This window comes from Bos indicus x Bos taurus, chromosome 13 (assembly GCF_003369695.1).
Source record: "Bos indicus x Bos taurus breed Angus x Brahman F1 hybrid chromosome 13, Bos_hybrid_MaternalHap_v2.0, whole genome shotgun sequence".
Taxonomy (NCBI): Eukaryota; Metazoa; Chordata; class Mammalia; order Artiodactyla; family Bovidae; genus Bos; species Bos indicus x Bos taurus.
Window position 1 is genome coordinate 72,371,658 of NC_040088.1, and position 12,362 is coordinate 72,384,019.

General features: G+C 39.2%; 1 protein-coding gene across 16 annotated transcripts in view; it reads right to left on the reverse strand.

Moving 5' to 3' along the window:
• The window catches only part of LOC113903684 (ankyrin repeat domain-containing protein 26-like), a 97,568-nt gene that overhangs the window by 82,213 nt on the left and 2,993 nt on the right, over positions 1-12,362 (reverse strand). For 15 of the 16 annotated variants that reach the window (XR_003514247.1, XR_003514246.1, XR_003514245.1 and 12 more), the window contains exons 3-7: positions 10,371-10,485; positions 10,035-10,208; positions 5,568-5,674; positions 3,891-4,028; positions 1,675-1,742 (exon numbers count right to left, since the gene is read on the reverse strand). Coding sequence is in view for 8 of the 16 variants with exons in the window: in XM_027560238.1 (XP_027416039.1) it covers positions 1,675-1,742; positions 3,891-4,028; positions 5,568-5,674; positions 10,035-10,208; positions 10,371-10,485 (602 nt within the window). In the remaining 8 variants the exon portion in view is untranslated. The remainder of the gene's footprint in view (positions 1-1,674; positions 1,743-3,890; positions 4,029-5,567; positions 5,675-10,034; positions 10,209-10,370; positions 10,486-12,362) is intronic. The other variant, XM_027560241.1, reaches the window with a different exon arrangement.

Genomic DNA, 12,362 nt, shown 5'->3' on the forward strand with positions numbered 1-12,362 from the left:
AGTCCTGTGTACTAGCGAGTGATATCATTATATCAATCCTCCCCATTATATGGCAAATGTTGACAGAAATCATGCTTCTTCAGGTTGGAAGGCATACATCATCAGATCCGAAGCTGATGAACAAGGGGAGGGATGGAAGGAAGGAGGGGGTGATGGACTCCGGTGCTCTTGGACAACATTTCACATGTGTCGTCATGATTTGATGCTGGAGGGATGACTCACATGCAGTGAATTCAGGGGGAGAGGAGTCCTGGTAGCTCGAGCCTGGAGGGCAGGGGCAGTGATTTTTAAATGTTTGCACCCTGTGACATCAGAACAATGCTTAGTACATAAAAGACATTTGACAGTTATCTGTTTAGTGAACAAATGAACAATAAGCATGTTTTCTTTGAAAATTTTGTTTAGAAAAATACAGAAAGTAACCAGGGACAACTCTATTCTATTCTGAGCATACTGAAAACCAAGATTCTAGGTCATCTCTGTATCTCCTCTGACATATTAAACCAACCTACAGTTCTGTATGGAACTGTATGTTTAGTCACCAAGTTGTGCCCAACTCTTGTGACCACCATGGACTACAGCTCACCAAGCTCTTCTGTCCATGGGATTTCCCAGGCAAGAATACTGCAGTGGGTTGTCATTTCCTTTTCCGGGGGATATTCCCGACCCAGGGATCGAATCCATAACTCCTGCATTGGCAGGCAGATTCTTTACTAACTACTGAGCCACCCTTTGATTAGACAGAGGTTTACTAAGTTAAAGGTGTCCTCAGACAGCTTGTACGATGTGCTAAATGCCACAATGAGGGGACCTAACACTGTTTTTGTTAATGTGAAGCATTTTTAGTGCTTTTATTAGAAACTGCAGAGTCTCAAGTTCATCTATTTGAATATCTATTATGATAATCTTTTAACTGATGGCAAGAGAACATCTTGTTCTTTCAAAACTATACTGTCATGACAATTATCCAATACAGAAGTAAACATTTGGTCCTAATGAAGTCAACCTATCTCACTCTTTTTGGATCTGTAAGGAATGAAGTTGGTAATAGAGACCTTGTTGGTACAATAGGCAAAATAACTGGTTCTCAACCAGGCATTGCTTTTCTGCCTTCTGTACTATTGGTAAGTATCTTTCAAAAATAATCTCTCACTGGTATGCTGCACACTGGCTCAGCTTTGCAGTTCTTATTGTTTATCATTTCTTAGCCTACCAGGAAGGGATTACTGAGGTTCCCAGTTTTAATGATGGTAACTTTTTTAGTGAGAGTAATCACTACACAGTAACTAATAACTATTCATTCATTAAATGTAAACCATTTGTAGAAGTTAAAGTTCACTTTCATAAGAAGTCCAATCTGCTATAATATGATGATAGATGAAATATATATCATACTAACTTAAATTTTTTTTCTTATTTACACAAAGATCTAATGTAGGGCCATATTAAATACATGAATTTCTTTTCAGACAATACTGTCTCTGATTTTAAATTACCTACAATTAACTTCTTCAACAATTCTGAATACTAGACTATTAAGAAATTAATTTAAAAAATAAAATACACATGCAATTTACACTAACTTTTTCATAGTTCTTTCATTATTGAAACTTCCTCACTCCTACTTTTTCTATGGTAGAATCACCAAGAGTAATTCTTTAGCAGATGACATACCTGGGTTGCTATTTTCAGGAGGAGTTTTAGGTCTCTCTTCTTTATATGCAGAAATCAGTTGGCGAATGCTATGCATTAAAAATGTAATAAATAATATTTTAACACTAATATGAAAAACAACATCAAATTCTTAGATCATATCATCAGACAAGGTCAGAGATAATATCAAAACTTCAATTGTCCCATACATTTCAAGTTTCTAAGTTCTATAAACTTTTATTTAGCATGTATTTAAAGGAGAAAGAAAAGGAAGATGAAGTAGTCATGAACTGAGGGCAGTATAGCTCCGTTAATTAACTAGACTTAGCCTGGCATATGAAAACGCTCTCGAACTTGGAAATCTTAGCTCTGTAACCAGCTGCTTTTTGTTCCTGGTTAAGTTGCTTCTTTTCACTTCAAAGTCTTCCTCTATACAACCGTGATCTTACTGCCTTATTTCACAAGGGGATTAAGGAGAATTTAATGAGCTAATATGCCCCCCAAATGCTTGGAGAAACAAAGACTGGAATAATTTGTTCTCAAACTTTATTGCTGGAACTACTTTGGAATTCCAAGTAAAACCCAATTTGTGTTTTTTCATACATTTAACATTCAAGGGTTGCACGAACTGTTATTAATTCTTTGTGGTTTGTAATTTAGGGAATCTCAGCTCTTATATAATGTGTACCTTAATTTATTTATAAAATATGAACTCACCACATTAGATAACATAATTAGCCCCCATCACTGCAGCTAATCACACCAAGAGCTAATCACAATCAAGACCCGGCCTGGACCACTACTCTTCCTTCTCTACCTGCTCAGACTCTGAACCAGCAGATCTTTCTGACAATGATGCTTAATCTCCATGATCATCTCCAATTTACTTGGAAGACATATTCCTACTCCTACAGTAGATACTGGCAAGTCCTAGACAGGGCTTACCTATCTGAATTCAACGATCTTACTTGAGATTTAGGGATTTCTAAATCTGGTGAATGGGTTCCTTATGAGGCAGACTCTGAAAACATTTAAGGTGGAGGCAGATACAAATCCTTTGGAAGATTTTTGTTATTACAGGAAACAGATCCCATGAGGGGCCAACCGTAATTTTGGAATCTCAGGCGAGCCAGCAGCCACTACCCTAGGAAGGATGACGGGGAACCTATGACCTAAGAAAAGGTGCCCCCACAGGACAGAAAGCTGCCTTGAGGTTCAGGTCTAGAAACCAAGGAGAAAAGGAAGTCTGTTCAATCCCTGCAGGAGGACTTGAACCTCTCTGACAGCCTAAAATGGTCCCCACTGATATCTGCTAGCAGAAAAGATAAATAAGACCCTCGACCGCACCTCATCGTGAAGATCTAGGCTTACACGTGGGCTCCACGTAAGGCTTCTGAGTGTGGGGGAGAAGCTAGGAGGCCCAGCTGCCAGAGCTGGTGCTTTGCGACAGTGACTTGAGCTACAAGCATACATATGAGAACAAAGAAGCTGTGACTCTGAAGTTGACGTGTGCATCACTATGAAGACTGGGGAACCTGGACCCGCAGGGGCAGCCTGGGAGTAAAGGTCAATTGTCAGCTGACTGCAGGACGAGTTTCTTTTTTTTTTTCTTCTTCTTTTAAAATGATTTTATTAAAGGTCTTTATAGAGCAACATCCAGACTCCAGATCCAGCTGCCAAGGAGACCCTGTCAAGACTAGTTGTAGTAGCAGTGCTGCAGCAATAGAATCAATACAAGCAACAGAATGATGAGAAGGAATTATTTTTTTCCCTCCAAATGACGTGTGGAAGAGGACTGTCTCGTTGATCTTAGGGAATCCGCGGGGTTCTTGGAAAATTCAAGCAGGAGCAGCATAGAGAGAGGCAAGTCCTCAAGGGAAAACACAGGATTTGCTGCTGAACTGAATATTTCACGACCCAAATAACTAGTTAGAAATATCACAACTGTGACACTATTTGTACTTCATACAGAGAGGTTACAATGGGAATGAAATGGCTAATGTTAGGCTCTCTAAGGATCAAGGTCTACATGTCCTGAGATAAAGAATCCCGAACCCACGACCACATGTAACTAATTGGCCTTTGCTTGGCTTTCAGCTGATGAGGGGGAACATCTCACCACCATTCCCAAACTGCCTGCACCAAACTGGAGCTCTCACTGGTCAGGTATCAGTAACAGTTAAAATTATTTTTGGCTGCAGTTTAGTGATAACTGGCGTTTTAATGGGAACACTTACATATTAAAGCCACTAATAATAGCATAGTCTTCTGCAGTCTGTCCAAAAACATCTTGAGAAAAGATGTCAACACCTTGCTGAAGAAGAAGACCAACTACATTTGTTGATCCATAATTGACAGCAAGCATGAGGGCTGTTCTAAAACAATAGAGAGATGACTTCAGCCTCAGGAAGTTGAGTTAACTTACTTAAACAACTAATTTGATATGCTTTATCAAGTTAACATCTTGCCTTTCCATGAAGAACTGACCATTTACAGGCTCGTGTTCATCTTTGTAAATTTCCTCCAAGGTTAAAATGAAGGGATGGAAAAGAAGCCTCCTGTCCACTGGGATGGCATGCAGCAGCAGCTACTATTTCAAAAGTCCCTGATGGGGACTTCCCTGGTGGTCCAGTGGCTAAGACTCCATGTTCCCAATGCAGGGGGCCCAGGTTCCATCTCTGGTCAGGGAACTTGATCCCACATGCTGCAACTAAGAGTCCCCACAACTAGGACCCCACGCAGCCAAATAAACAAATAAATGTTTATAAAAAAATAATAAAGTCCTTGATGGACAAAAAACAATGTTTAGGTCACTTATCTGAGGCAGGTGACTATTTAAGGGATGAATTCCCCATTTCCTCCTTAGTCTGATATATTAGGCTTCAAAGTCAGCTGGAGGTTGGGTTAAGGAAAGGCTACTTGCAGGTTTAAAACAAAAATATTAACAATAATGGGAATAAAAACAGTCATGGTGGCAGTTAATGATGTTGACAAGCATGTGCTAAGCACTAAATGAAAAAACTATATATAAAATCTTTCTTACACATAGCCAACTTTGAAAGATGCATTACTATTCGCCTTTTGTATCAGGAAACTTATTTGCTGATGATAAGTAATGTGCCCAATGATAAGTAATGTTAGGGTCATAACCCTAACAGGCAGGAAAGCTAGGAATTGAACCCAGTCTGAACCTAAAAGCCCATCATTTTCATCTGTACCATCCACCTCTGACTTGTCTTTGTTAAAGGAACTGTTTATTCAATTAAAGCTGTCTTTCTTCCTCCTACTTGCATTAAAAATGAAAACATCAAAATGTACTAGAAATGAAAAAGAATAAAAACTGATGAGCCCACAGGATCTGGTGACAGTGAGTAATAATGACTTTTTCGTTGCTGTTGTTGTTGTTGTTTAGTTGTATCTGACTCATTTGCAAACTAATAACATCAGCATTCTTCAGAGAAAGTAATTTAATGCAAAGAGTTATCCAAAAGGCAAAATCAAGTCCTTTATGTTTAGTATGCATCTTTTAAAAATATATATATATACAAAGTAGAGGTTAAAGAATTATTTTAAAGAATTAAGAAATTCAATACTGTCATAAGGTAAACTAAAAAGCAGAATCAATATTTTATAAAGCTAATAAAACTAATGTGAAATCCCTCAGCTACTATAAGATGGACCAAAAAACAAAAAAAGATAGGTTGCATATGACATCAGTCAATATTATAAAGGAATATGAATCCTGCTGTATATTCCTGCTATATATTGTTGTTCATAATTCCCAGTCAGAAAAATTGATTTTCTACCTAAGTGATGATGTGTTGATCACAAACAAATCCTCTTATTCATTTAATCTTGGTATTACCACCCTAGAACAACACTAAGGTTTTTAAAAAGAAAAAGAACAACTGTACCTTTTCAATTTATCAACTGCATGTATATTTGCTCCGTTCTTTACTAAAAACTCCACCATTTGCGCTCTCCTTTCAATTATAGCAAGTAACAGCGGTGTGAGGTTATCCTGTAAATGGAAAACCATTTCTAATGTACACAGTTAACCTATTTCTAAACTGAAATTAAAATCGTGCAATAGATTCTCTGAACTGAAACACATAACTCAGAAGGTAAATAAAAGGGAGCCCCCTCCTCATCCCCCTGTGCACCTTCTTTCTCTTTAATCTGCTCCTCCTCTGGGCCTTCCCTAGTGGTCCAGTGGCTAAGACCTGAGCTCCCAGTGCAGGGGGTCTGGGTTTCGTTTAGCTACTAAATCAACTGCCTATTTTAGGAACAATGCTGAGGCAGAAATATATATTATCTGTAGCATGCATAACCTATCCAAGGATGACCATGAGTAAACTCATAAGGTTTACAGACAGTCCAGTGGGAATATTATTCTCTATATGAACATGCAGACAGAAAACTTTTTTTTTTTTTTTTCAAAAAACCAAATGTGGGAACACATGTTTTACTGCTTTCTCAGAAATGTCTCCTGGAATTTAATCTTACTCATTCACTCCTCCTTGCTTGTTCTTCCCCAACTCACTCCCCCTTAAGACAGGTCAGCATTAGCCAGATGGTATTTGCATGCAAAATGACCCCTCCCCCACCTTATCTTCAAAGACTTTTCTTGATGACTCTCATATGATTACCTCCAGACCTCCAGGAGGAAACTTCCACAATCCCACAGTTCTGGTCTTTGTCTTGTTTTACTGCTCTTAGTTAAAGATTATAAGATAAGTTACCAATAAAAACATGCTCAGCATTTTCTTGGGCAGTTGCTCTTCTGCAAGCTCTCCCTGCGCTCTCTCTTATAATCTTATGTGTTTCTGAGAATTATTCAGTGCGAAACCACCACAATCAACTTAAAAATTCTAATTCGAAAAATTCAATCCCATTCTTAAGAGATCCTTTCAAAATATGACATTGATGATTACTTAGATTGTCTTTAAAACCTTGAAATATTTATCAAAATAAACTATAAAACAAAAATTGGAAACTCAAATGCTTATGGAGGAAAAGCTGGTGAACTGAGTAAGTGAAAAAGCCAGGTAAGGCCAGTAAACCCAAGAACACATGCCCCATATCGAAGGGGTGGCCTATGCATGCTGACCAAAGAGTAGGATGGGCTCAAGGGGGAGCAGATTTGGTTCCTGGAGAAGCCTGACCTGCAGACTTCTGCATGAGTCTCCTAAACTTTAAATGTTGGCTCAGTGTGTCGACTAAACGAAACATATCCAAGGGCCACGTCTGGTCTATGGCCCACTTGTGATTTTATGTTTACTTTTTCCAAACAGGTGGATATAAAGCAAATACTTGTATGTGAAACCTTTCCTTTCTTTAGTATCATATGTTTCACAAAAAACACGGGTCCCAATATGTAATAAATACAGCTATTAAGACTCATAACTCAATTAAAAATAAATTCTTTTAAAAAGACTCAGAACTCACACATCAAGAATGTTTCCACTGCCTGTTGAAACTACAATCTGTCTCCAGAATTCTTCTAGATTGTTAATCAAATGGATAATGAGGTCCTAAGACTGCTGAAACTAAATTATTAAAACAATTCCCATCTGTACTGTTACGAACTTCATGGGTTTTAAAGCTCTCATCTGCTTATGCCAGGGATCAGCAAACAGACACACTGCAAGAGTCTGTCCTGCAGATGACACCAAAAAAAGGCTCATGAGTTATTATTACTGCAGTCAGGAAAGCCCTGTTGCTAACAAACATCTGTTGACCTAATGACCTGGATCATAAGAGAAGGTGCAAAATCCTTAAAGGGTCAGATTCTACAGATGAAGTGACTTCGCCATGAGCAAATCTCTAAAGACTTCTGGAATGCCACTGAATGATTAGTGGTTGGAAGGAAAAGGAGTTATTGTTCAAGCCAATAGATATTTGCAATAATATTGTTTTAACTTCTCAATCACAGGGACAGAGAAAAAGTCAAGGCTAATATTGTTGGAAAGGAGGGAGCTGATGGAAGGACCTAGCATTTATCAAATTCCAACTCTTCTAGAGATTACTTTTCTTTCAGATAGGTGCATTTAGTTCGGAGAAGGCAATGGCACCCCACTCCAGTACTCTTGCCTGGAAAATCCCATGGACGGAGGGCCTGGTGGGCTGTAGTCCATGGGGTCGCTAAGAGTCAGACACGACTGAGCGACTTCACTTTCACTTTTCACTTTCATGCATTGGAGAAGGAAACGGCAACCCACTCCAGTGTTCTTGCCTGGAGAATCCCAGGGACGGGGGAGCCTGGTGGGCTGCCGTCTATGGGGTCGCACAGAGTCAGACATGACTGAAGCAACTTAGCAGCAGCAGGTGCATTTAGAAATTATATTTATTCACTCCATAGTTCTTCATCAAGGACTGTATCACAATCTCAAGGAAATAATTCTAAATACACGCGTCCAAGCCTTCCTTGATTTATTCAGCCAAAATCTTCAGAGAACAGCCTAGGTTTATAAATTTTTTAAATAAGTTTTCCCAAGTGATTGCAGTTCACCAGCACAATCTAGCAAGAATAAGTGCAGCAACCACTCCAGTCTCATCTCTTACCCACATGGCCAATTCCCTCTATTACTTGAGGATTTGAAAAAAAAGAAAAGTGTAAGAGGCAAGAGTCATCAAGACTGCAAATTCTTTAATTTTTCTCAGTAAACAGTGTTAGAACAGGGACTGGTAAACTCAAAAGGCAACCTGATCTCATTAGTTATAAACCCCTTACTTTCCATCAAGACATTCTAGATTGGAGAGCAGAGTCTAGACTCTTATCTAAGTGGCTGTTTCTGCCAGAATAGGATAAGATGTCAGTTAATTATTTGTTCTTCGCTCTTATTTCCCACTTAATCACCACCTGTTCACTGCCAGTCTGATTTCCTCCGAGTCTTCCTAAAGACTCTGGTATCTAGGCAAATTTACAATTCACTCATTCTCTTTCTTAAAATAACAACTATTATCCCTGAAAAGTGAAAAGCACCTTACAGAAATATATAAACTGAAGGGAATAAAAAGCAAAAACTAAAACCTCGGGATTCCGTGGTGGTGCAGTGGCTGGGTCTCAGTGCTCCCAGGAAAGGGGGCCTGGGTTCGAGCTTTGGTCAGGAAACTAGATCCTGCATGCTGAAACTAAGCCCAGCACAGCCAAATAAATAAATATTAAAATAAATAAATCCCCTTCTTGGTATTTCCCAATTGCCAAAATTCCAACTTCACTTGCATTTTTCATTTGCTTGCTCCTTTTCCTTTCTTTTTACCCTCTTAAGACTTGGGCTATGAGAGAGAAATCATGTTTATATAAACCATTTTTCATAAAATGGGAATTTGTGAACAGCAGCAAGATTTCTATTATGTTGTAAAATGCTTTTGTTATGTTTTAATTTTAAGACAAAGTCTACTTCAGAGGGAAATTTTGTTTCACTGTGTTATTTTAGACTAATTAGGAAAAAAAAAAAAAACTTGAGTGGGCGAATATATTTGGAAAAAGTTCTACCTTTAACAAGTTCAGTGTTACCACAAGTATCTGCCATAAACACATAAGAGAACACTCTACTCTCTAAGGCTTCTTTAGAAACATCACAATTTAAAGTGAAATCTTAGACAATTTGCTTCTTTCAAAATACTTTCACTCAGGGAAGGCTGCAGCTTCCAAAGATGGAAAACTGAGCTCATCTGTGAGAGTGGAGGGAGTTCCTGGCGGGGCTGCAGCTGCAGGACGTCACGTGTGTCCTGAAGAAAGAGCAGGAGGGGCAGCTTCGCCATCACCAGCTCCACACGCACAGCTGAAACCCCACCGAGCAGCAACCCGGGGCCGAGCACGGGAGACCCCGAGGTGTACATCGCAAACCAAGCGGTCACCAGCACAAGTGAACGCCCTCGCTGGGAGTCAAACATGACCTGACCCTCTTGGCCGGATCTCAGAACCAGGGTCATGGAGGGCTCAGGGCTCCAGGTCTGCTGCCTCCAGGCCCACTTGCACTCACCCGGCTCCCCTCATGGGCACTGGGTCTCTTTCCTCCTCCCACCCATCCCCAGGGGCACCCATTCCCTGAACCCCTGGAAGCAGCCACTCGTCACATCACTTCACTCTTCCCAGGCCTTCATCATTTGTGGGCTCTGAGCCTACCACCCACTCCCGGGCACGTCCTGATGGGAAATCTTCCTCTGGGGTAGACGGCTGGCTGGGAGACAGAGCTTTGCCCTCTCTGTGGGCTCCAACATTTTCCCCCACCCCCTGCATTGGTTTTGGAGTTGTTTCCATGGTAACAGGGCTTGATGGACACTATTCAGTTTACCTGTTTACATAGTTAGAAATAAAACACTTCTAGTTTAAAAAAATGCTTCGCAAATATTTTGTAAATATAGTTGAGATATACCTTGTTCCTGGCTTCTATATTGGCATCACAGGAAAGCAGCTTTGCTGCGAGTGATATATTCTGGCAAAAGACAGCATAGTGGAGAGCGGTGTTCCCACAGACGTCCATGACATTTGGGTCGGCACCACGCTCCAGCAGAAGAGTCGCACACTCCTCTTCTTGGCATTCTACGGCCTGTCAGTGTTGTGCCAAGAAACAGAGTGTAAATTCTAGGAATTCAAAGTAAACAGGCCACAGGCTTCACCGGTTTGCTATATCTAAATGAGATGAATTCACTTTGAGTCTCAGTAGTTAGATCATATCCACCTCGTGTGGACATGGTTCGCTGCCCCATACCTTCATCAGCGCGGTCCTGTTTTCATTGTCACAGAGGTTAAGCTGGCATTTTCTCTCCAGGAGGAGAGTGACCACCGCTGAATGGCCATTGGCACAGGCCAAGTGGAGCGCAGTCCTATGAAAGCAAGAGGAGTTTTCAGGAAACTGTAGTGTTACTGTTTCAAAACAAACAATTGTTCCTGTGATTGAAGATATTCAATAGCATGATATTCCTATTGCTCTAAAACAAATATTTCGTTTCCTTCTGGAGAAAGAACATTATATATTAGCATTAGCTCTGCTTAACACAGTAATGAAAGAACAATTTACTTGAATAGAATGACCATGACCTTGAGATTCAGCTCAACTTGGGTTTGAATTTGACTTTCACTCTGTCAGCTGTCGCTCAGCCTCTCTGTGCCTCAATTTCCTCATCAACAAAATGGAGAGAGAGAAGTAGTTCTCTCACAGGACAGCACTGCGATGCTTAAATGAGATTCATGCAAAGAGTTTAGAACCGTTCCTGGCACTGGTTAACAGCTCAGTAACTGTTAGGTAATATAATCATACTTATTACTATTACTACTATTTGACAAGGACAACATCTCAATGAAGTCAAAGGATATCACATCTCCTTTGCAGATACATTTTGAGGATTAGAGACAACACTGTACTTCAATGATTCTAATACGTTCATTTTCTCACATTTTAACGTCTCTGACATTCGAATGAAATTTATAATTCACAATGTCTGTACAACTGTAATTTGTAGCATTTTTGTTTGTTCATTTCTTATTTTTCCTGTTGATCTAATTACCATAAGGTCTTTTTGTCTAAGGTTGCTTCTTTTTAATTAAAGTATAGATGATGCATATTACATATCATTATACATTACAGTACACAACATAGTGATTCACAATTTTTATAGGTCATACTCCATTGAAAGTTATTTTACGATATTTGCTATATTCCCCATGTTGTACAATACATCCTGGTAGCTGGCAGGATTTTAGTTCCCCCACCAGGTATCGAACCCTGGGCCCACAGCAGTGAGTCTTAACCACTGGATGACCAAGGAACTCCCTAGATTCCCTTGACTTCTGAAAAGGCTGAAAGTTGTCAGAAAATATCAATCCTCAAAAAAAATTCTAAAAAAAATTGAAAGTGAGAAATCATTTTTATCTGTGCCACGTTTCTACTAGTGCCAAAAAGACAAGCCTGTCTGCTCAGCCGACTTGCCCAGAGACAGCTTGATCTACTGAGAGTTTTAAATTTCGTGTGTTGTTAAAATGTTAAATCAACATCCAGATTTCTTTTCTTTTCTTTTCTTTGTGCCGAAATCCATGAAACTCCAGAATTCTTACTTTGAAATCATTCTTAGAAAGGTCTTTGGGGTGGGAGGCTCACAAGGAAGGGGATATATGTATACTTACAATTGATTTATCACGTTATACAGTAGAAAACAACACAACATTGTAAAGCAATTATTCTCCAATTAAAAAAAAATTAAGGGTAAGAAACAGAAATAGAAAAAACAGAAGGTCTCTGTCAGCAGATTAAAAATGTATAAATAGGAATCTGAGTTTTATTCTGGTACTTTTCTCACTGTGCATGTTTGAAATGTTTGATCCATACTCTATCTGAAACTTTTTGGTGAGATAAAAATTGAGTTACTTTTCTCTTTTACCAGGTTATTTCTCCACCATCTACACACAGTTTATCATTTCTAAAAGAAAAGGTCATCATTATCAAGTTCTAAAGTTTTACATACATTTGGGTGTTTGGGCATTCTGTTCCATTCATTTATCCATCTTTTCAGTTGTCAGTAAATGAACACTTTGTGGGCACTTATAGCACATTTTGATATCTAGAAGGGCAAATCTTCCTCTACTATACAAAACTTTTAATTTCACCACAACAATTAAAGACAGCATATGTAACCCAAAATCTTTAAAACCATGAAATATTGATTTGGTTTAAATACAGAAAAGACCATACATCCTAAGAACATGT